General features: G+C 51.1%; 1 protein-coding gene across 2 annotated transcripts; it reads left to right on the forward strand.

The window, feature by feature from the left end:
- On the forward strand, nt 1-23421 carry ksr2 (kinase suppressor of ras 2). Of its 2 annotated transcripts, XM_049762565.2 has the most exons (21): nt 1-587; nt 1843-1983; nt 2341-2491; nt 7448-7483; nt 8170-8680; nt 12043-12227; nt 14977-15046; nt 15186-15269; nt 15380-15465; nt 15809-15829; nt 15914-16023; nt 16628-16793; nt 16895-16936; nt 17550-17619; nt 18563-18611; nt 19396-19757; nt 20147-20243; nt 20330-20463; nt 20540-20674; nt 21557-21686; nt 21913-23421. In XM_049762565.2, the coding sequence occupies exons 1-21, from the start codon at nt 405-407 to the stop codon at nt 22057-22059; spliced, it is 2910 nt and encodes a 969-aa protein (XP_049618522.1). In that variant the 5' UTR covers nt 1-404; the 3' UTR covers nt 22060-23421. The 2 variants fall into 2 exon arrangements, with proteins under 2 accessions (XP_049618522.1, XP_049618523.1); XM_049762566.2 differs by lacking the exon at nt 7448-7483.
- Nucleotides 23422-24361: the final 940 nt, after the last annotated feature.

The following is a 24361-nucleotide window of genomic DNA, read 5'->3' on the forward strand; positions in this document are numbered from 1 at the left end:
ACCATCACCACCTTGCAAATCGCCTTGAACCGCTTTGAGGGACATCCCCACCCCAAGCCCACCCCCACCCCCTCCCATCCCCCTACTGCGTCTCTCCATTTCGGAGCCTCCGCGACCCTCGAAGTCGTCGTACTGCTGGCCAGCCGGCCGCCATCCTGCGAGCTCCTCCTCCTCCTCCTCCTCTTCCATCACCACCGTGATGAGGCAGCATCAGCATCGTCATCTTCATCCGTGATGGAGCCGTTAATAACGTCGCCGCGACGCCTCCTGCCACCTCTTTGGATCTTTTCTCCTCGCGCGTGACAACAGCCGCACGCACGCAAAGGAGAGGAGAGGAGAGGAGAGGAGAGGAGAGGAGAGGAGAGGAGAGGAGAGCGGAGAGGCTTGTGCGTGCATGTGCGTGGATGGGAACGATGAGCGAGGACGAGACCGGCCCGCGTGCGGCGCGCGCGAACGCGCACAAAGCGCTGCAACAGTGCGAGCTGGTGCAGAACATGATCGACATCAGCATCTCCAGCTTGGAGGGCTTGAGGACCAAATGTGCCACATCCAACGACTTGACGCAGAAGGAGATGCGCACGCTCGAGGTGAGTGAGTGAGCGAGCAAGCGCGTGCGTGCAAGTGGTTTCCTGCTTTCATTGCGTAACTCGGAGCTTAGCTGCAAATTAAGAGAAAAAAAGGAAAAAAGAGGGGGCTGCAGTTGTATTCTGCAGGTGGACACGAGGAAGAAAAGATGACCCCCCCCCCCCTCATGTAAACGCCCTCCTCCACCGCTTTTGCTCGTTTAGCAAAAATGAAGGAAAAATGACCCAGTGTAAAAAGGTGTAGCGCTCATGCATAAAACTAAGTGGGAAAAAAAGTCAAGGGTCGCAAATGTCATTAGCTACAAAAGTAGGTGTGACTTTTTTTGCTGTTAGCCAAGCAGTGCTCAGGTAAAAGCGGAAAGGCCGATTTATCTTAATTGTGCACATACCAAACCAACAAGGAAAGACTCTTTATATTTAAACTACCGCCAATGATGAATTAACTCTTTTACCGACATAAAAGTTCAAAAAACAGTTCAAACTCTCAAATGTTTCAAATGACAAGCAAAGTCAGAGGAGAAGTGCCGATTCGGCTGCTGTGCTCAATTAAAAGGAAAAATAGCAAATCTAAAATGTAGAGAAGAATAAATGTCGATGGGAACCGCTCGGTTTGACCGACATGTTGCATCGCTGCCGTCGACACGCGGGGTGAGCTTGGCACGAAGGTGTTACTTGTTTTCTCCAAGGGAAGGTCCTCAACTGACCACCAATGCTCACTTGGTGGTAGCCCTAAAAAGCAAACTGAGGTCAAAGAATTAACCAAAGTCATGACATGTCCAACAATTACAAATAAATAACATTGCAGGCTCATTGAAAAACGTTGCCAGCCTTGTTTGCTATTATTCTTTCCCAAAAAGAAATTCAGACTGATTTCGCCCCCTAACAGATGAAGACAATAGTGGCTACTTTGTGACCAAAAATGTTTCTCAAAAACTGCTGAAAACATTTGCAGACCTTCCCTTGCCAGAAATGAAATTCCACGAATTTAACAGAAACCTTTTCAGAAGTGTGTCAAAGCTTTTTTTTCCCTCCAAGCGACTGAAACTTTTCGAGAAACCGGCTGTGAACTTTCCCAGACAATTACAGTCCTAAGAATTTCTTCCATAAAGTTACAGAAAACTTGCCCAAACTTTATCACTATTCACCAACCTTAATTCTGGCCGGTCACGCGCTCACCCCCCCCCCCCCAGGCAACGCTGTGGTGTGCGTGCGTGCGTGCATGTTGTCGTCCAACTTTGTCTTCCATCTTGTTTGTCAGGGCAAGCTGGTGAAATACTTCAGCCGGCAGCTGTCGTGCAAGCGCAAAGTGGCCTTGGAGGAGCGCGGTGGCCAGCTGGACGACTTCCCTCGCCTGGGCCACTGGTTCCGCATCGTCAACCTGAGGAAGGAGGTCACGCAGGTGAGCGGGAAGGCTGTAAAAAACCCCCAAAAAAATTGAGTGGCAGAAAGCCAGCTGTGTTGTTGGTTGCTTGGTTGGTTTGTCTTCAAAGTACGTAGTATAGCCAAAAGGTCAGCCGGGCCGAATCACCTTGGTGTGTAGCCGTGAGAAAAGATTAAACATGATCGGTCAATCCACATTGAATGGATAAAACCTCTCATGGGGCATCCGTATGAATGGAAGGGTTGCTGACAGCAGTATCAGTGCCCATCCAAAGCCATCCATCGCCCAGGTCATGCCTTCCAAATGTTCCTCGTGAGCCTGCTTGATGGAAATCGGAAGGACACATCTGAAAGTGTTCCTGTCGTGTGGCCGCAGGACATGAGTCCCGCCGGGGTGACGCTGGAGGGACTCCTGGACATGAGCGAGCAGCAAGTGTGCGAGCTGCTGCAAAAGTTCGGTGCCAACGGAGAGGAATGCGCCCGCCTCAACGCCTCGCTGGCCAGCCTCAGGAGGGCACATCAGCTCGGTAAGATGCCCGTCTGCCTGCCCGCAAGTTAGCTGGAGCAGGGAATGCTCACAAGTTTGTTTCCCTCTCTCTTCCTGCGGGTGGCGCTAAATGCGCACTAAAGTCAGTGCCTGACACGAGAACAAATCTCAAACCTTTTCTTTTTCACTTCTTTCTTCTAAAGGTTTGTTTCACCCCTAACGTCCCCCAACTAAAGAAAATTATTCCGAATAACAGCACCAAAATGTGTTCATTCCGTTAAAATGATTCTCCAACGTTTTATAGTCATTATTTTCAGGCGTGAGAGCAAACCCGAAAGTAGCGTTAAATCCGAAAGTAAATTGATTGTGGAAAAACAAAACAAGAACGAAACAACGATAGTCGTCATTGCGTTTTGAATGGAAAAGCGGATAAAAGCAAACTAAAAAAAAAAGAAATGTTTTTTTTTTCTTGGACACCAACTAGAAGCATCTTGTGGTGCATTCAGGGACTGACTGTCTGATAAACTGAGATAACAAATACAGTGATCCCTCGCTACTTTGCGTTTCGTTTATCACGGCTTCATGACAACGCGGATTATATTTCTAAATTAAAAAAACATGAAAAATAAAAATAATACTTCCAAATTGAGGAAACGTGTCTAACCTTTAGGACAATGTAATATTGCTCCAAATGTTCGTTTACATTCCTTTAGAAGTCCGTTTTCGTGCGTTAGCACGATCACGAATTAGCATCTTTCCGCTAACTCGTTAGCCTGCCCAGTACTTCTTGTTGGTGACCGTATTTCGCGGATTTCACTTATCGCGGGTGGTTTTGGAACCAATTATCTGCGATAAACGAGGGATTGTTGTACAATGTACAGAGTTGCAACGATTAATCCATTCATTGACAACTGATGGATGTATAAATTAAGTGATCGTGAGCTTCTTTATTCAATCAAAACGGTTCAAATCCTCACAATGTCAGTTTGTCAAGAGTAAATATTTCCTAATCTCCATCATCCGCAATAAAAGAAGACTGATATTCTTTGTGTTGAATCAAAATACAATATTTACATTTACTTTGGAAAACAATGACGGTCGTTTTTGCAACAACATATGGACAAAGGAGTAACCGAATTATAATGAATTCATCTTTTCTGAACAACCAATTTCACATAATGTCCTATTTTTGAATAAAGGGAAGGAAACCAAAACAGTTTTTCAATTGAGCGACAAAATAATTGACAGATTAACCAATGATTCCAATTATTGAAAGCTGGACCACGGTGCACTGAGGTAGCATGTCCGCCTCACAGTTAGGAGGGTGTGGGTTCGATTCCACCTCCAGCCCTCCCTGTGTGGAGTTTGCATGTTCTCCCGGGGCCTGCGTTGGTTTTCTCCGGGCCCTCCGGTTACCTCCCACATCCCAAAAACATGCTTGGTAGGCCTATTGAGCACTCCAAATTTTCCCTTAGTGCGAGTGCAAATGGTTGTTTGTCTCTGTGTGCCCTGCGATTGGCTGGCAACCGGTTCAGGGTGCCCCCTGATGACGGCTGGGATAGGCTTCAGCACACCCGTGACCCCCGTGGGGACTAAGCGGTTCAGAAAATGGATACTCCTAGTGTGCCAGAACCACTGCTGTGTGGTTCTGGCACACTATTTTATTATGTTTTTATTTTTTTCAATATATAGTGCTGATGATTAATTGGCTGCCTTTCGTAGCGTAGGCGGTTCAAGTGTCACGTTGCAGTGCCATCGGCCTTCCAATTGCCAACAATTAGCAAACACACCTGCTTTCCATGAGCCGCCTCGGTCTTTCTCACCTCCACATTTTTTAAAAAAGGATTTCACAAAATCTGCCTTAAAGTGCCCATTGCAGATGCTTTGATAAAACATTTCTATATAAAACCACAGTGACCTGAAATAAAAAACGACCATTCATAATCGTTGAGGCTTTCTTGAGTTTAGCGCTGTCGTTTAACATTAAGACACCAGGGGGCGACAAAGACCAGCCTTGCAATACCATTGCAATACCACAAGTTGATCCGGCGGGGCAGTAGAGCCTCGCCATAATCTTGTACTTGCTTTGGTGAGGGTTAGGCCGGCGCAGAGACCGCGCGCATCCTTTGGCATCTTTCTCCAGTGCACAATCGGCAAGGAATAAATAAACACGCGAGTCATTCTCATGGACAGCTTTGAAGAAAACCTCACAACAAGCAGCAACAGCAAGCCACCTTCATTCATCTCCGTGGATGGCCTCCCGCCATTTTTTTATTGCCTTCGCACATGCTGCACGCTTAAGCGGAATCTAATTAAGTCAGATAATTAATCAGATTAGCTCATCATTCAAAAGTCTTTGTCCTTGGCTTTTTGCACTCAACACACGATTAATGTGCGAAAACACATTCTGTATTTACACAGGATAGACACGTCCATCGTCAATAAAAAAATGTAATTGACGATGTAAATGTAATTAAGAAATAGAATCAATTACATTTTTAGGATGGATGGATGGATGGATGGATGGATGGATGGATGGATGGATGGATGGATGGATGGATGGATGGATGGACAGTCCATCTATGCATAAACATGCTGTTGGCTCTTGACTCAATGAAGTCTTTTCTCATGATCATGACTGTCCATTGTTGCCCACTTCTTCACTTGCTCTATTCAAATATGAATTCCGTCGTCCAACATGTCGTTCCCTCATAATTGACAACCATCGGACACACGTCTTGTTGGGCAGCAGGCGAAGCAGCTGACGAACGCACGGAGGGCCCCCCCCCCCCCCCCACTCTCCTCGTTTAAACAACGGCAGCAGAAGGTCGTTAAACGAATGGCTGACCGCGGCGGCTGCATGTTATTTGGGCTCGGATGGTGCATGGAATTAAACAAAAAAAAAGGCCAAAAGGTCAACATGGGGGACGTTGGCCCACTGGACATATCATTAGGAACGCCTGCACTTGACAATGATGGGCATCTGAAGATCACTCTCAATCTTTCGGGTTCATTTAATTTGCATGTTGGCTTTGCTTGATGACGTTGCGTGTATGTAAATGACACAGCATGGTTTGACACACCCTGCCCCCATTCGAGACCCAGAAGCTCAAAAGGGCCCGTTTGCCGTTTCCAAAGCTTTCAAAGGGGCCTGTTTGCCGTTTCCTAAGCCGAGGATTACAGATGCCGTCCGTGTGATATGTTGCCCCGCTGACTCACGGGCAGGGGTGGGGGCGGGGGCGGCTGGCTGCCTTACGTAAAGGCGTCGCTCACCATCCGGCCGGATTAGACACAGTCCGAGAGGATGAGACCGCGGCGCCGGGAATTGCGACTGGCCTGATGGCTGCGGGAGGGAAACGAATGCGATTCTCCGCTCTCGGGACCGCGCAAACGGCGTGACTCACCAGGCGCGTGCACTCCGCCGCGCATCCAGACTCATGTACACACACGCGCACGCACCCTACACGGCAGATTATTAGGAGCAGTCCTCCATTACTTGTGGGAAAAAGTTTCTTCCCGTCACTTTTCGCGAGTCTACTCCAAAACACAGACAGCGAATATCAACATGAAAATGGCTTCCGACGCTCGTATTGGGCCAATTTGGGCAAAAAAAAAAAGGGCAGACTTCCACGATTTCTGCCTCAGTTTTTAAAATTGCCTTCAAATGAAAGAGGAGGCTCGTGCGTTGTCCAAGTCAAGAAAAGGGACGATGTCATCGGTCCGGCCAAAAAGTATGGTTTCGGCGCTTTTCGGGTTGGAGAAGGCCGTATTCCCAACCGGATCTCATTTTTGACGAACGGCGCGGACAGGCGCACGTTGGCATTTCCTGTAAGCTTCAACTTTGCTCGACGTGTTTGGGACGAGAATGACCGTCTTACTCTTTTGATGTATTTCTCTGACTTGTATTTGACTGCATCTTTACTATCCAGTTGCCTGGCAACCAATGCCAGGCAAGGCTGGCCCCAACCCGACCAAGTCCAGAGAAAGAAGAACGTGGCGTTTCTATAATTTCACAGCTTTTCAACTCTTGACTTTTTTCCGTATTTGAGTTGAAAGTCTGGTCGCTCGGTCGCCCGGTCGGCCGTCGATCACAAAGCGGCGGAGGTTCGTCGTGGTATTTGCTGAAAGGCGGTCCCGTTTCTATTTGTCGGATTGGGAGAAGTTCTACCGCGCCGCCCACGGCCCATCTCGGCAGGACAGAAACAAATCGGCACCTGGGTTGCCTCACGTTAGTCGAGTTCCGCCCCCTGACGCCAGTTTCCCTTGGCAACGAGACATTTGCTGGGCATGACCGTCACGAGGGGAGCCGCAGTAAAGTCTCACTTTGCAAAAGTTTGGACGCGCTTTGACGCGGGCCGTCCGTGCGGCTAATGTGACCTTTTTCTGCCAATCCCAAAATGAACTGCGGATTTCCCGTGAAATAGATGAGGCTCCTTTGCCACCCAAACTCCTACGGGACCTTTGATCCAATCTTGTGTTTCTTTCTTTTTCCAAATGTTGCTTTGAGTTCAGTTGATGCTGCCGGTGTTGATTTTGCGTTTGAAGTTAGCTTTTGATGCTCCTCCGAGACGAGGCAAAGCAGAAAATAACCGATGACGGGAGTGAGCGTCCGCGGGGACGACGACGGCGGCCGCCAACGAAAGCCACGCCTTTCAATGCGGGGGCATCCGACTCTTGGATTTTTTCCAACTTTCGCACGACCCTTTAGCGGAGTCTTGCGATTCGTCTCGAATTTTGACGGCACAACAGCGAGATATGAAGCGTAGGCGAGCCGATTCCTTGCTTTGGCTTCAACAATCGGAGGGCCCGTTGCTTTGTGGTGCTCAAAAATCACAATTTACTGAGTCTTTGCTTGAAAGAAAACTCTCCAAGCTGGTTCAGTGGCATACCAGCGCATCCTGCTGAGGTGCATGTGCAAATGTGCGGGCCAGGCAGGGCCGGGCTGGGCCAGCCTTGACTTGACTTTTCCTTCTTCTTGTTTTCTTTCCCTCCAAAGAACAACTTGAGGAGGATAAGTTGCACACCAATGGAGGTAAAGTATGTTTGCCGCCCCGCCTCCATCTGAAGCTCATCTGCCGGCCGCCGTCATGCTGAGCATGCCTGCGCTTATGACACGACGACCCAAAAAGCCAGGACACGAGAGAGAGAGAGAGAGAGAGAGAGAGAGAGAGAGAGAGAGAGAGAGAGAGAGAGAGAGAGAGAGAGAGAGAGAGAGATACCCCTTTCTTGGCTTTCCCTGGTGCGAGACTCGGACTCAGCTTGGTTGAGCGTCCGCCATTTGACCGCCGCGCACGGCCTTTGCTGCTTGACACCGTTTGACAAGCAGGCGAATTCGTCAACGCAATGTGAGCGGTTAGGCGCCATTGGCTCACCATTTCATCGCTACTGCATCCGTGTGGTGCGCCTGTTGGTCGAGTACTGCTGCGTAATACAACATTTGAGCGTTTGCTGGCGAGTGGCGGCAGGAAAACGAAGCTTCAAATTTGCTTCGCGAAGCAGCGCTTGTATTTTTCACGCCTCTAGATGGCACTCTAGATGGCAAGTCTCGCTGACTGCGTCCAACAGAGAGCGCCGTCCGGAGGAGAAGGAAAACCCAGCAACTGGTTCATGAAGCAAATTTGAAGCTTCGTTTTCCTATCACCACTTACGAGTCGCCACCACTGGCTGTTTGTCTCATTCTCCACGGCTGTGGTGAACTGTGGGCGTGTCCCCCCGCAGGCAGCCAGGCCAAGACGGACTGCTCTATCCAGTGGCCCACCTCCAAGTCGGGCAAGGAGAACACGCCTGTGTGCCAGCCGGAACCTGACCAGTGGATTCGCTTACAGCTGTCCCAGGGCCCCAAAGTTCAGTTGGGGCATGAGCGGCACGGGTGCCGCGGCCCCCGAGCCCCGTCGCCGTACGCCGAGCACCTGACGGCGGACGGCCCTGCCGCGGGAGCGCCGCCCACCTCCGAACGCGGCCCCCGTTCGCTGCCGCCCTCGCCCCGCCAGAGACACCTGGGCCAGGCACTGCCCCAAACGCCGTCCATCTTCAACAGCACGACGCCGCCCGTCCGGCGCAGGAACAGAGTCAAGGCACCGGGCACGCCGCCGCCCCCCAGCCGCAAGCTCTTCCACCTTTTGCCAGGCTTCACCGCGCTGCACCGCAGCAAGTCGCACGAGTTCCAGCTGGGCAACCGACTGGACGAGACCACCGTCGCCACCGTCGCCACCACCGCCGCCGCGCCCAAGTAAGTGGACACCGCCAAAGCGCACGCCACCTCCGCCACACATTGCCTTTCATGAAAACAAAGGCGAGATTTAGTGCTGTGCGTCATTCACACTTGGAATGGCCACTATTTTCTCCTCGCCAGCTTTTCGGAATGCACGTTCGCTCCAGGCCAGCCTTTCACTTTCACTCGGTTTGCTCACACAAATGCATACCTTGAGCCGGTCGGTCTGCAAAGTTTGTCGCCGGCCCCACCTCAGCTTTTCAACCCGGAGCTTTTAGCGCTTTTCCGTCATCATCCACTGGCATCTTGGCGCAGACGAGGCCAAGGTGTCTTCCATCCTTCTGAATGTCTGGCGGGGTCGCCGGCTAATCCCCGCCGGCGTTCACTTGCGTCCCGGCCAATTAAGCCGCTCGCAGGCCAGAGCTGATTTAAAAAGCTGCAGGTGCAGCTGCTACTTTTTTTGGGCTTGCTGTCAGCGCCAGTTGTCACCCGACGAGGGAGCAGGAAAAGGAGCGCGGGGTGGTAGCCAAGTGCCGCTTCTGGGGCGTGACTTTTGACAGCACCGCGTTTCAGGGGGCTGAATTTTCCCCAAACTTTGACACTACCCTGCAAATGGCCCGTCAAATGTTAAAAGTCACCGGACGAGGCAATGCTTTTCGATCTTGGCGCCACACGCTCGATCACAAGAAGGGCGCGCAAAATCAAAGAACCAGTCAACAGTGCGGATGATTTTTCTTCTTCGTAAGGTGCCACCCACCTGAGTTTTGGCCATCCATCTGCCGGCGAGCAAAAGGGCAAACACACAAAGCGGCGAGCAGCAGCAGCCACGTCCAGCCAAAGAAAACCGTTTTTTCTGCCGTGTTTTCCCTTTTCCAAACGCCGACCGGCATTTTGCTCTCGCACAACCGAGTTGGGCTTCAAAGCCTCGACTTTGTTGGTGTTGCCTGTTTGTCCGTTGTTTTTCAGACGTTCATTGCGCCGACGCGGCGATATTCTTTCAGGAACTTTTTAGTCGCCTCCGCCGGCAGAGAATCGATGAATGCGAGCGCGTCGAAAGGCCAAGCGACTGGCCCCGGTCCGACCCCTTTGGGCGGCGAGGGCTCTTTCCGCTGTCGCCGTTCATCGTCAGCCTGGGCGGGGCGTTAAAGGTCGCCAGCGCAAACGCCATCCGTCATTTTGGGGAAATGCTTGACTGATAGTCATCCGTGATAGTGGTCTGCACTCATTCAGAACTCACTAGAAAGATTCTTATTTTCCATGTGTCATTTTGAAAGACATTTTCAATGTAATTCTTTGAATGTCCTGCAAGCAGCTTACAAAATGAACGCATGATTATCAAAATATTTATATAACACCAAGAAATAACATTTTCCTTCATTTGCGTGCCGCTGTCAAACCTCTCGGCGCGCTTCACTTGTTCTTTGGCTTTTGCTCGTCGCCGTTGCTGCGGTGCGGCGGTCGCTATGGCAACCTATGCCCCGCGCATCGCCGTTTCCACGCGGCGCCGCTTCCTCCGCGTACGAGTCGACAGCGGGCGTCGCCATGGTTACCTGCAACTATTCAATAATTCTTCTCGGAGCGTCTTTGGCGAAGTGCGCGAGCCACGCAACCCCTTTGATGTCCCTGACAGGGTTGTCCGATGCACCCCCGGACCTCGGCAACGGGCCTGAAGTCTCACGCAATAGACTCGAGTCTTGCATTGGTGATGTCATGTTTGCTTGGAGCTTGTCGGCGTGCCTGCGTCCATCCACCGCCGTCGTCCCTCCCCGGCCTTCTTCGCAGCCACAATTGCGCTTTAATCCAAAATCATTTTCCTCCCGCCAAACGTTCGTCCGAAAATCCAGTCAAAATGGTTGCGTGCGGCAAGCTTCCCCGGAACGCACACCTGATGGCCGTGCACAGCCGGCAACCGGATGCCCGCGGCAGTTATCCGTCCGCTCGACGGCCTTAACGAGCGCTAACAGCCAGAGTCGTGATTGTGAATTTCCACCAGCGCTTAGGCGAGGCGGCCGGACGTATTTTACGAGCCCGAGGGGCCGGATGGGGGGGGTGCTTGGACTTGGGCTGAGCTGGGCTGGGGACACATAACCGGCATGGCCGTCATTCAGCAGGAAATGACCAAGCAGTCACACATGCCCAGGCCTTTCACTCCCCCGGGAAGCGCTTGATTGCAAAACGGTAGCAGTTTTCTGGTCCAAGTCAAAAACACTCAGCTCACGCTTGTGACCGGGGAAGGCAAAGTCAAGGGCAAAAGCCACAAAAGTCAGGTCATCCAAATCCAATTTTGCAAGGCATCCCGATATCTCAAAAGACATTTTTGTCGGCACGTCAGCCTTTCGAACGCTTCCAACATTCATCATTTTCCCTTTCCAGCCACAACAATGTCAATTTGTATTCATGTCATCCATAACTATTTCCCAAATTTGGACTTTTGATGTATTTTTTTTCGCGGAGAGCAAAGCGGTGGCTGCGGGCGCGAGGCGAGCGCTGCCGTTGCCATGGCGACGGCACACGGTTACCTCGGTTATAGCAGGACTTGATGAGATGCAGCGTCACAGCGGCGGCGGCGGCGAGTCAATTAAAACACTTTGATTGAAGTCAGACAAAATTGGATTAAATCCTCATTAAGATGATAAATGACTTGTAGTAATAACGGGCCGCGCAATGTATGATGAGGCGCACGTGATACTTTAATGTGCAATTGTACGTTTTGATCCGACTTGGACACGAAGTATGTCCTCCTCGCCGTTAGTTGGCGCTCTCCTGCGGCGGTTTGCCATCTGCGTCAGCAACGCAATGCGTGCACGTGCACACACGCACGCAGCCCCCCCACCCCTACACACACACTCGCGCGTATTGCCAGGTGTGGGTGCGCAGCCTGCTGCAATCTCCTCGAGGTTGAATGAACTCTCAAACGTCTTTGGAAAAAGTCCCAAAATGGGGACGCCTCCTTTTCACGTCTGCGCCGCATCCGAGGAGGCGGAGATCCAAAAGCCTTTCATGGGCATCGAGAGGCCGCCTAAGTGGCCTGATGGGAAGCGCTGACAAAGGCGGCTAACGTCGGAGCGCTAAACGCTAACCCGCAGGCCGCCGCACCGCTTCCTCGCTGTAATTGCGAAACTCAGACTTTTAGAGGAGAAGGGGGAGAAGGGGTCTTTGTGACGAGTAAAGCGAGCGTCGCTGCATCCGTGCCTTTTTTCTTCTTCTTTTTATACAGCGGCATATTTGCTGGTGAACTGAATGCCGCTGCGTCAGTGAGGCAAAGTGGCTGTTTGAGAGTCGTAAATTAGGACACAAATGACGGCGGTCGCCGATGTGTGTCGAAGAGGAACGCACGGCGAACTGAGCCTTTGCGTTGTGTCTTGTGTGCCTTCCCTCAGAGCCAAGAAGAAGAGCAAGCCGCTGAACCTCCAGATCCACGGCAGCGTGGGCAGCTGCGAGAACCTGCCCACCTTCCTCCCCAGCCAGCGCTCGCCCCTGCACACCGAGCGCTGCCTCAGATCCTTCTTCCTACCCTCCTTCGTGCCCTCCACGCCGCCCGTGCGCGCTGAAACGCCCTCCGCAAGTGAGACCGCTTCTCCTTTACACTCGTCGCCTCGACGCACCAAAAGACAGGAGGTCAAAAAAGCAAATTTGGCTATTTTCTGAGAGCGAGAGAGAAGCAAAACATCCGATGAGATTATTTCATCGCTTTAAACTGTCACTCAGACAATTCACATTAGCATGTTTTCCACAAACATCCAAGACCCTTTTGTCTCAAAAGATTCTAGATCGCCGCCGGCCCGGTTTTAATCTGGCGCCTCCCTACCTAAAGGAGCACCTTCTTCATATAGAAAGTCTCGGAAGAATCTTGGGGATCCCAAACAATTTAGACCGACCTCCATCTTCAATTCTCATTTAGCAAGATTTATAGTTTGGTCCTTGTGCGTGTCGCGGCGGGCGGGCCTCTCGCCGGCCCGTAATGGCGCTCATCTCCATAATCCATCTGTGCTTTCCGGGGACAGACATAAAGCGTGGCCCCCGCCGGCCGGCGCAAATTGCCACCGGTGAACAATGAGGCGGGCGGAACGCCACAGGAGCCGAGGCGCTGTCGCAACGTCCGCGCCGCGCCGCTAATGCCTTCTTCGGGAATGGCGCGGAAAGCATTAGACGGAGACGGCGCAGATTGAACGGTAGAATAATGGAGTTGGTGTCAAAAGGAAGATAGGGCTGACATATTGCCGCTGATTTAGCGCCATCAGACCAAAAAAAAAAAAAAAAAGGCATCCGTTCCGTGAGGCGGAGTAATGGCGCGGCGCACTTGGCGGAGGGTCGTCATCACGCCGGGACGTCCTGCAGTGACGCTTTGTCATCCGGCTCGCTTTGTCGGCGCAAACAATTTCCTCGCCCGAGGGAGTCCCAATTTGGCCCAAGCCGTCCTCGGCCCCGTCCATCGAGCTCCTGAGCGGAAAAGTTTTTTCTCACCGCTCTACCTTTTATGCAAGAACCACACAAGAGCCAGTTTGGCCAATTCTCGATTCCAGTATGACTTTTGTGCAGCACAAAAGTGCTTGGCAGCAACTTCCAACTGTTTTTATCTTTTGAAAGCTTCTGCTGGGGTCATTTCTGCCAACTGGTTCCAGCAGGTTGCAGATGTGGTCTTATCTCTTTGGTCAGCAACAGATGTTTCCAGTCCCGGGTGGAGCACAACTCAAGTTTATAGCAAGCACAGGTAGAATTGACAGTTTGAAGTCAGCACTTCAAAATAATCACAAGATCAAAATAAGTTATCAACCCTGTCACCCAACGTCCTTGTCCGGATGCAAAATTACGCCCCCCCTCCCCCCTCCCGCGATTTCTGCGGGCTGACGTCAGCCACTCCAGAGCGCCCAAAGCTGCCGCTGCCTCCTTGCGTCACGCGTCTCCTAGCGACCGACCGGGGGGTCCCATTGAGACCCGGCGCGGAGAAATTGGCCGGGAGTGAGGACGTGCTAAATTTAAATGCGGGGCGACGGGGCAAAGAGTGCGCCTACAAAAGCGACGAACATGAAGAGGAAACGGCATCCGTTGGTACAAAATCAATCAAGTCGATTCATTGGAAAAGGAGCCTTTCGTCGAGTGGGGGCATCTCGCTAAAGGCGAGAAACGGCAGCGCTTGCTGAGGCTTTTGCACATCTGTGAAGAAAAAGCACAAGCATGACAACGTTGTCCCTGTGGTTACTCGAGGGCTCGCTAAAGTGGCTCGCGTCCTACTGGTTGCATCCACATTGGCATTTCAATTCCGTGGGGAAAAAGTATAGTGAATTTGGTCTAGCTACAAACGAAGCGCTTAAGTCAAGGCAGGAGCGTAATCAAAGCCACAAACACGCGCGTGCGTGGCGTCCAATCATGCCCCCCCCTCCGCCCCCCTTTGCTCTGGATTGAGTTATCATCTTGATTGAGTGTAATTGAGACGCGCATCGGAGTGCCGAGTGAAGACGGCAACCCCCCTGGGGGCCGCGGGAGCAGGAAGAGGGGGCGGCCGGGTGAAGTGGGGACGGGGAGGGGGGCAATGTGGAGCCATGAGATGAGATTATCTGTCAGCGAGTCACTGTCGCAGCCCGCGCTTTGACGAGGAGCAGCCGTCCTTTCTGCTCATTATCGCTCTCATTAAAAAAAAGAAAAGCAAATCCATCAAGTTCCGAGCAGATCAATGAAAAAAAAAAGGTCCCAGCTAGGTCCAAGGGCTTCCTGCACTGTGCCACTAAGCCGTGACTAGGGATGCTACTACGCATTATTTTACGTAGCATTCATTATTTTGAATGACAAGCCGACAAACAGGGTCTGATTTCAAAATGTAATATGGCGGAAAATAATGGTGTCGCTATCATTTTGATTCCATCATTGGGTATACGCTGATCTCTGTTGCCCGAATTTGAAAGAGGTCCGGCCCGTGGGCATTGATCCTTTTCGAGGCTGATCTCTGTTGCCCGAATTTAAAAGAGGTCCGTCCTGTGGGCGTTGATCCTTTTTGAGGCACGGCCTTCTCTTCTGGGGCTTCGTCTCTAGACAAGTGTCGGCCTCCTGCACGATTAGCGGCACCGAAACTGAACCCGTTTCGAAAGTTTCATCCCGGCGACCCGAATTTGGATGTAATATTGCCTTGATCCCTTTCGTTTCATTTTGTCAACCGAAATTGAGGCAAAACGTCACGGCTTGCTTTTTGTTGATGTTGTTGCAATGCGAGCCCGAAGGCACTTTGACTGCATTGACTTTGACCAAGTGCTTGGTGACCACCTGGGTGGGAAGCCTTTGAATGTGCTTTTAATGGAATTCCGTTTGTCTCGCCTCGACAGACACGCTGTCAGTGCCTCGCTGGTCCCCACAGATCCCCCGAAGAGATCTGGGAAACTCCATCAAACACAGGTGAGTGTGTGTGTGTTTGTCTTGCGTAACCGCCATGCAGCGCGAATGAAGGTTGCTGTCTGGGCTTCACCGATGGACGGATTCAGCAATGAACAATTAGTCGCTCCCAAACTTGTCCTCTCGTCATCTTCTTGTGCAGGTTTTCCACCAAGTACTGGATGTCACAGACATGCCTGGTGTGCGGCAAGGGAATGCTGTTCGGGCTCAAATGTAAAAACTGCAAGTATGTCATCGCCATGCAAGTTTTCCCTATGGGCGACGTCAGTATCAAAAATAGAACCAAGTCAAAAACTATATTTGTCATCTGTCATTGTCATGTGTGTACACACTTAGGCTCAAGTGCCACAACAAATGCACCAAAGAAGCTCCGCCCTGCCACCTACTCATCATCCAGCGAGGCGGCCGAGAATCCTTCAAAGGTGAAACGAGACAGTCAGAAATTTTGAAAAAAAAAAAAATCCTTTACATTATATTTGGGCTGAATTTAGCTTAATTTTGAGATGCATGCTTTTCACTGGCCAGCAACTTTGCACATGGCAGGTTAGCGCGGAAGCTACGCTAGCCGGCGACAAAGCGGCAGGCAGGTGTTCAATGGCGGCGAATTATCGCCCGTGCTTCCCGCAAAACGGGAGCTTCTGCTTTTTCAGGATCATTTTGTCCGCTGGCTCCTGAAAGAAATGTCCCTGTTGCTAGTGAAAGCTAGTCAAGAAAATGCCCTCATTTGTCTTTTTTGCATTCTCCCTTTTCCTGTCTGCCGAGAAGACCAACAAGGAGTGACTCAAGGTAATTAACGCTATTTGAGAGGAGTTTGGACGCCCTTTTGCGCAACTGTTGTTTTGTTTTTGTTCCCGCGTGTCTCGGCGGCAGTGGCTCGTCTGGTGCGCACCGAGTCGGTGCCGTGCGACATCAACAACCCGCTCAGGTACAGCGACCTGCTTGTCAGTCAGACTCTGCCCAAAACCAACAAAATCAGCAAGGTCAGTCAACACGCTTGCCGCCTCCTCTTCTCGGTTGTCATTATTGGCCTCCTCTCTTTCGTGATCTTCCCCTTCTCCTTGCCCGCTTCTTCCCTTTTCTCCTCCTTCTCCTTCCCAATACGAGGAACGCAGCATACGGACTGGTGAACTCGTCGAGTCCGGTCTTCCAAAAAACATAGCGGCGGTCATCCATCTTCTTCTTCTCCATCTTCTTCTCCATCTTCTTTTTCCCCTCCTCCTCCTCCTCAGCAGTTGCAGCATATCCCATGAGCTTTGTTTCCAAGGCGACGACGCATGACAGCGGCATTGTCCTGGTCAATGTGCCGAAGTTGCTTCAAGAACAAAATAGAAACCCTCAGAAAGCACCAAATGAAAAAAGTTGACGATCTGAGAATGTCAAATTTCCAGAGGCCTCTGAGTCATCTAAAATAGAGTGGATTAGATCCACCGAGACGGCAGCATCTTCAACACGTTCACCGAGGACCGGATGATGCTCTCCTTGTTGTCAACGTGAAGTCTTCCGAAACACGGGTCGCCTCGTCGTCCGTCACCTCGCTGCTCTTTTTGCGTTTGCCTAAAGCAAGCGGCGTGTGTCCGCCCGCAGGATCATGTCCCGCCGCCGTACCAGCCGGACTCCAGCAGCAACCCGTCGTCCACCACCTCGTCCACGCCGTCCTCGCCGGCACCGCCGCCCAGCAGCGCCACGCCGCCCTCGCCGCTGCACCCCTCGCCGCAGTCAGCGCGACAGCAGAAGCACTTCAACCTGACCGGTTGGTTGCTGGCTGGGACCTGGGCCGAATTCATTTTCAATCCATTTTCAATTCTTTATGTATTCGAAAGTGAAAAATGACGCTTGTCTGTCTCTCTGCAGCGTCCAGTTATTTCAAGTACAAACAGCAGTTCATTTTTCCAGGTAAGAACCCGTTGGAGTTGCGGTGCTTTCCAAATGCGATTGAAGACAATCAAATAGTTTTGGAGCCATTGGCGCTGCCTGGCGCACATCCTCCTCCGAAGAGTTTGCCCCAAATTTCCAGCATTATACTCGACAAATGGCCCATTTCCAGAAAGGAATTATTTTGGCACACACACACACACAATTATCGATAAACAACAAGCACACAGTGTGCTAATGGTCCACTTAAGAGTCCACAAACTGCACTTGTTTTTGTATTCTTTGGCACGGATGCGTCTTCCTCATTAGCATTTGCTGCAGTGTTTTGTGATTCCAGTTGGCTAAAAAAAAAAAATCATCCATCTAATGACATGACCTTTACGTTGACTGACTGAATGAACTCGCTTTCAAGCATCGGTACACACAAGGCGCCACAAAGGCCAGAAAGGGGGTGCGGCCATTTTGTCGGGGAGGCCAAAGGAATGCGTCTGTTCCAGGCAATCGTCGGAACAAATGTGGTGGTTTTCCAAAAGAAGGGGAGAAGGAGGCCAGGCTAACCCTTTTGCGTCCTGACGCTACTGGAGTCACCACCCGTGTCGATGCTAACCTTTTGTCCCATGTGCTCATTCCTTAGACGTCACTCTGGAAGCTCCTCCCAGCAGAGCACCGCAAGTCGTCCTGCATCCCGTCCTCTCAGAGCCAGGGTGAGTCAGCCAAATGGGATTTTTATCAAAATTGCGTTTGGATGCTGAACTGGAAGTGAAATAAAAAATGTGAGGGGGAGCGACGTCGCAAAGTACAGAATTTCTGTAGAAATTCTAACGAGAATTTGACAAATCAGTGCCACCAAAGAAGATTGGACTCCTTGCGGGAGAATAAGTCGAAAAAAACTTGTAGTGTAGAATAGGTGGAATGATGAAAAAGAGCGAATGAATGGAGAGAACAGTCGCCTGGATGATTTTGGTTTCCCTCGCAATGGTTTGAAGGTGTCCAAAAGGCGGTGTTGGAATGTGGCATAAAAGACGTTTTGCTTTCCAGCACGCACACATTGAGTGCTCCTGACTTGCGCCGTGTTTTTTCCTCAGTCAGTTTCTGGCCACTGATGCGGCCATCTTGGCCGGGTCTTAGCGGCGAGCGAAGCTCAGTGGAGCGGCGAGAGAGACGAGCACCGGCGGGCTAATGTTAGCGCTCGGCAGGCTTCACGCTACGCCAGCCACGCCAGGCGCATTTGGGTGGGCGGAGGAAGGTGGGGGTGGAACGAGGAGACGTGGAGACGGTATGCCTCTCGACCCAGACCGTGATTAGATCAGCGTCGCCGTCCGTCAGCGAGCCGGCAAGACGCCGGCTGCCAAATTCATCAATAAGGGCGCGCCGCACGCATCCTTGTAGTTTGAGAAGGGCTACGGTGGCGTCACGCGGGCGGGTATGGACAAACGCTCACCATCTTGACTTGTCGTGATTCCTACGGTACAACTTTACGTCCGTGTCCACGTCAGAATAGTCGGCGTCATGACAAGACGATATGGAACATGAATCATCATAACCAGCATACCATGCTTAATCCAATCTCATCTCGACCAATCCAATAGTGCAAACGGTAAAAGAGGGCAAGAGGAGTTTTCTAACCGAGATTGTTTTTGCTTGCAGCGAGGAGGGAAAGCCTTTGCTTCAAATCGAAGTGGAGCCCACTTCCGACGTGAGTCAATCTTTCCTCTGGTGTCTATTTGCAGAGCGGCTCGTGGCTGCGCGTTGTCTTTGTCTGACGGCTGCAAAAACGCGCCGCTCGTTCGGGCCCTCGGGTAAGTTGTGCGTCGCAGGAAAGGAGAGGGAAGGAAAGGAGGGGAGGGGAGGGGAGGGCAGGGAAGGGCAGGGAAGGGAAGGGCAGGGAAGGGAAGGGCAGGGAAGGGAAGGGAAGGGGAAGGGGAAGGGAAGGGAAGGGAAGGGAAGGGAAGGGAAGGGAAGGGAAGGGAAGGGAAGGGAAGGGAAGGGAAGGGAAGGGGAAGGGGAAGGGAAGGGAAGGGGAAAGGGAAAGGGAAAGGGAAAGGGAAAAGCTTCCTTCCAGCAAGACCGATGACACATTTCGGGGAACGGCCGTGAAAATTGCCTTGAATAATATTCCGGCGGGCGTCTCGGAATAGATCATTTGCACCCTCGCCATGCATTATGTTTCAAATCAAATCGGAATGAATCATCCATTTAGTTCCCCCGGCCCCCCTCTGGCTGTTTTCGCTTTCATAACTTGGACTTTTTTTTTTTCAATTCATCATGGCCTAAACCGCAGCCGTATTTCTGAGCGAACCGAAAGGAAACGCAAAATTAGGCATGAAAACGAGCAACCGACTGCGTTGTAAATTTTCTCCCGCTGTCTTTTAAGCGGGATACAGAGAAAGAAAGGCGTTCCAGGGGTGAGCTCTTACAAAATGGCAGCTACAAAGTCAAACGTCCACTTTGCCTCCCTAAGCGCGGTTATGGCGTTTCAGAACGACGAGGGTGACGAGGAGGAGTCGGGCGACGAGTTTGAGGAGATGAACCTGTCGCTGCTATCAGCCCGCAACTTCCCGCGCAAGGCCAGCCAGACCAGCATTTTCCTGCAGGAGTGGGACATCCCCTTGGAGCAGCTTGAGATGGGCGAGATGATCGGCAAGGGTCGCTTTGGCAAGGTTTTCCGCGGGCGCTGGCACGGCGAGGTGGCCGTCCGCCTCATCGACATTGAGCGCGACAACGAGGACCAGCTCAAGGCCTTCAAGCGTGAGGTGATGGCCTACCGCAACACGCGCCACGAGAACGTGGTCCTCTTCATGGGCGCCTGCATGAGTCCGCCGCACCTGGCCATCATCACCAGGTAGCTATCATCAACAGCCGCCAGGGCTTTCCTGTGAGCATGCAATCCACCATGTCGCTCTCTTCTCACTCTTGTTTGCGCTCCCTTTTATTCTTTCCTCTTGCCTTATATGTCTTTGCTCACATTTGTTTGAGGCTGAGTTAACTGGGTTGGTCCCCCAAGGGGGAAATTTGCATCAGCAAACGTGAATGCGGTAATTGAAAAAATAGCACGCTCGGTCCAAGAAGCACATTGCGAAAGCCAAATCATTTTCTGTGCCTAACAATCCAATCTATGCAAGGATTCAACGTTCCGCTCGTATAGTTCGAAAGCTCGGGCTGTCGAAAGGGAGGGAAGGAGCGGCTGAGGGAGTAGCCTCTCCGCTCACGTGCGTGTTTTCTCGCTGGCAGCCTGTGCAGGGGCAGAACGCTTTATTCGGTGGTGCGCGACATCAAGGTCGTCCTGGACGTCAACAAGACGCGACAAATTGCACAAGAGATGGTCAAGGTAACGCGCATGCGGGATGTTGACGTTTTTGAGTTTGTCTGCAAACCTTCATCCCGTGGGCCTCCTAACCTCAAGTCTTGTTGCAGGGGATGGGCTACCTCCACGCAAAAGGCATCCTCCACAAGGACATGAAGTCCAAAAATGTCTTTTATGACAACGGCAAGGTGGTCATCACCGATTTCGGCCTCTTCACTATCTCGGGGGTCCTGCGAGCCGGCAGGTGATTGATTGCTCACAGCCCGCGACAGCTCAGGTGGCCTGAAAGACACCTGGCGCCGTATTTTTTGTCCGCACAGCCGGCGAGAAGACAAGCTGAGGATCCCGAGCGGCTGGTTGTGTCACCTGGCTCCGGAAATCATCCGCCAGCTCTCTCCCGATACCGAGGAGGACAAGCTGCCTTTCTCCAAGCAGTCTGACGTCTTTGCGTTCGGGTAGGCCGCTTTGCCCGACTCTAAATCAGAACACCTTCGACTTTCCTGTAATTCTTCTGAAAAGTTTTTTTTTCTTCCTGAAAAATAGTTAAGCTGGAAAACATTGGGTAAAACTATGGGTAAAAGTTTCCAGGTTTTGCCAGCGGTGTAAAAGTGGGGCTGCTAATTAGTTGGTGCGGTGGCGCATTAAAAAAAAAAAAAAGAGAAAAGAAAAGAAAAGGCGGCTAATGATAGGAAGTGTAAAATGGGCTTTTGACACCTGCCTTTGTTGCGGTTGTCTTACTGCCACAAACAAAAGGGAAAAAATTGACAAGGCTACTGCACCCCGCCCCCCCGCCCATTCCAAGTTGCCATTGAACAAGCAAAAAAAAATAACGGCGACCCGGTGGGAGATGAAACCTCGCTAAGATTTGCCATCTTGTGGGGAGGCGCAAACTTGCCGGTTTAACGTCATCCTCCTATTCTGTGTGGTGCAAAAAAACGGCGGCGGTGGCGGCATGTTGAAGGAGTCTGCAAAGGAAGCGAGCAGCAACGGTGGCGGTGCAATTAGCATAACCAACAAGCCCCACCTGGCCCCATCCGTCCGTCCGCTCCTGAAAGTCACGCTGGAGCCAGATAAAAATAGTTAGGGGTGAGCTCATGAATATGCAAAAGCGCCATGGGGGGGGAGGGGAGTGACCTCTAGGTGGCAGCGCAGATGGACCTTGCGCCTTTGCGCTCTCATGCTGGACAAACTGTGCTTGAAATTCAAGTCACCAGTGAAACGGACAGGAAGCCCAAACGCGGCTCGAGAGGAGAGCGGTCGTGTCGATTCGCTTTAGCGCTCACTGCAGACTCAACGCCGGCTTGTTTTATCTTACTAGCGTCTTTTGCTTGTTTCAGCACCGTGTGGTTTGAGCTGCACGCCCGCGAATGGCCTTACAAGAGTCAGCCGGCCGAAGTCATCATGTGGCAGGTCGGCAGCGGCATCAAGCCCAGCCTGGCCCACGCCGGCATGGGCAAGGAGATCCTGGTGAGCACGCCTTCACTTCCCGCTCCCGGGCAATGCGCGCCGTGACCCAGACATTTGCGAGTCGTGATGATGTCACAAACCGTTGCTTCTGTATTTGAAACCCTGCTGGGGGCATCTGGACGTGACGTTGGCTGGTTTCTCGGCCACTGTCGCCCTTGTGTGTGTGTGTGTGCGTGTGTGTGTGTGTGTGTGCGTGTGCGTGTGCGTGTGCGCGTGCGCGTGTCAGGACATTTTGCTGCTGTGCTGGGCGATGGAGCAGGATGAGCGTCCCAGTTTCTCCAAGCTGGTGGAGCTGCTGGAGAAGCTGCCCAAGCGCAACCGCCGCCTTTCGCACCCGGGACACTTCTGGAAGTCGGCCGAGTACGTCAAATGAAAAAGCGCCCGCCCACCCTCGACCGATTCTTTGCGGGCAATGCGACTGTTGTACAGTTGAGTGCGCGTGACCAGTATCCGTATACTCCTCTTGGCTCATTTTCTCCACGTTGAGCTTTAATGGCCGTTGGGTTCTTTTTTTTTTTTTCCTCGTAGCTTTTGCTTGTCAGCGCCGTACCGCATGAATGCTTTCTTCCGGACGTTGAAATGTGAAAGTGACGAAACTTGATGAGTTCGTCAACTCTTTCGTCTTCTCTGGAACTTTAACAAAGTTTTACTCTTCTTTTTTGTAATGACTGGCTTATGATTTGCCCCAAAATGGAAAATGTCGTCTGCCAAGTGAGCTTTTTTTTTTTTTTTAATCAAGCACCATTGTGGCTCAATTGATTGACAGGCGCCTCATCTGAGCTGCAACACCCCCCCCCCCCCCCCACACCAAAAAGCAAAACAAAACAGACAATCATATCATGCTCCTTCAAATGGTTGGCTCCGAAAAATAAAAGAAAGGAAAGAAGAATCAAAGCTTTTTTGCTGCTGCTGTTTTTGTGACTTTTCGCCAGGACTGGGCAACACGACATTCACGTATGTACGAGATAAATTTAGCTCAGGAAAAATTGAAGACAAAAGCATCAATCAAAAGCAATGAATACATTTTTTTCGAGGACAATTAGCCTGCAAGGCGGCGTATTTTCTTTGACAAGCCATTTATGAGTATTTGAGGATTTCCTCTTTGATTTTTTTTTTGTGGGGGGTGTCAATTATTCTCATTGGATTTTCTTGGCCATTGGTGGCGCCGCTGCCAACCGCAAGCAACATTGGAGAACGTCGGAATTTTGCAGTGCTCTCTTCTTTTCACTTCCAACATTTGCATTGATCCCAATTTGTACTTTGACGCCATTCAAGTATATATATGCGTTGTTTATAACGATCCCTTGCTAATAGGGGACAGGGAGGCGCAATGAGGAACAAAATGCAAATGAGCATCGATTTGCCAAATATGGAGAATCAAACATTGGTGCCAAGTGTACAGAAATGATTGTGGACCAGCTTATGACGATGATGATGTTTAGCAATGGAATTCTTTTTGCGTTTTTTTTTCCCTTGGACTGTAATTTTGAATGTAGAAGAGGCTGTCGTTGCTCTTTGCTTCCGCTCATTTTCTTTCCTGGATGTGATTTTGTCTGGTAGCTTGTAAAGCAATGTACAGCGCCATCGAGCATACCGTTTCAGAAATTGTGAGTGTGAAGGATGCCTTCTTCTTTTTCTTACTCTTCTTCTTCTTCCTCTCCTTCCTCCGGCTGATTTGCACTCATTCTTTGTCAATGTTTGTGAATGACAATAAAAAAAAGAAGCTCTTTTTTTCTCTCTTTCTCAAATGTCTTGTGTGAAAAAATAAGCTCTCCAATATGCTCAGAAAGAAACAGCCTTTCCTTTTGCTACCTTTTTGTTCACACCTGCCAGGAAAAAAAAATCAAAATGGTAAGAAAAAAAAAAATTCAGCCCCTCCAGCATTAGAGTTGATATTCTAGAAGCTATTTAAACATTCTTTTCTCAACCCCCGCCCCAATTTTCGGTCCAGCCCTCTTTTAGCCTCTAAAAAAAAGAAAATCCACTTGCTATCCCGGTACAGAAAAACAAAACCCAACCCCGAATAAAAGCAGATTGGTGTATAAATGGTGGCCGATAAAGATAGAGAAAAGGCCCCTAGTGAAACAGATGCAAATAAAATTGAAATAGAGCGTCACTAATCCAAATGCGCAATAACAATAAAAACAAAGTGAGTGTTACTTCCTGCCGATGTAGCGCGAGAAGTCCCGAAATGCCCCGCAGTCACGTTAGCGTGGATAAAACCGTTGCGGCTGCCGAGGACCGCCCTCCCCCCCTTCGTTCATTTCAAGACGCCCACGGAGCTCATTATGTCCAGGAAGCGTGTCATGAGAGCAAAGCTTTTTGGGCGATAGGCGGGATAGAGTGAAAGCGTGTCCCGCCGGGGCGACGTATGTCCTGGGGCGCCACCGGGGCCCGGCGCAGCACCTGCACGCCGCCGTCCACGCTCAATACGCCACGCGACACCTCAGGTGTAAAACCTCCGCCTTATCGTCGCTCGAATTACCCGAGCGTCCCGTCGGCAACAGGGCGCCGCTCCAATTACTCGAGAGTCACGTCCAGAGACACATGGGCCTTGAAAAAGTCCAAGGCTTACGTAACGAGCAGAAAGAAGACCGAACGGATGCTTGCCTAGCAACGACTCGCACGCTAGCCCGTCATGCAAAACGAGACGGTGGCCCGCCGTTTGTCAGCAG

Source organism: Syngnathus scovelli, chromosome 3 (assembly GCF_024217435.2).
Source record: "Syngnathus scovelli strain Florida chromosome 3, RoL_Ssco_1.2, whole genome shotgun sequence".
NCBI lineage: Eukaryota > Metazoa > Chordata > Actinopteri > Syngnathiformes > Syngnathidae > Syngnathus > Syngnathus scovelli.

Excerpts from the sequence above, each read along its gene's own strand:
- ksr2 (XM_049762565.2), top strand. The coding sequence starts at position 405 with ATGGGAACGATGAGCGAGGACGAGACCGGCCCGCGTGCGGCGCGCGCG. Across the intron at positions 15,270-15,379 it reads CTCAAATGTAAAAACTGCAA|GCTCAAGTGCCACAACAAAT; the intron begins GTATGTCATCGC and ends GTACACACTTAG. Across the intron at positions 16,024-16,627 it reads AAACCAACAAAATCAGCAAG|GATCATGTCCCGCCGCCGTA; the intron begins GTCAGTCAACAC and ends GTCCGCCCGCAG.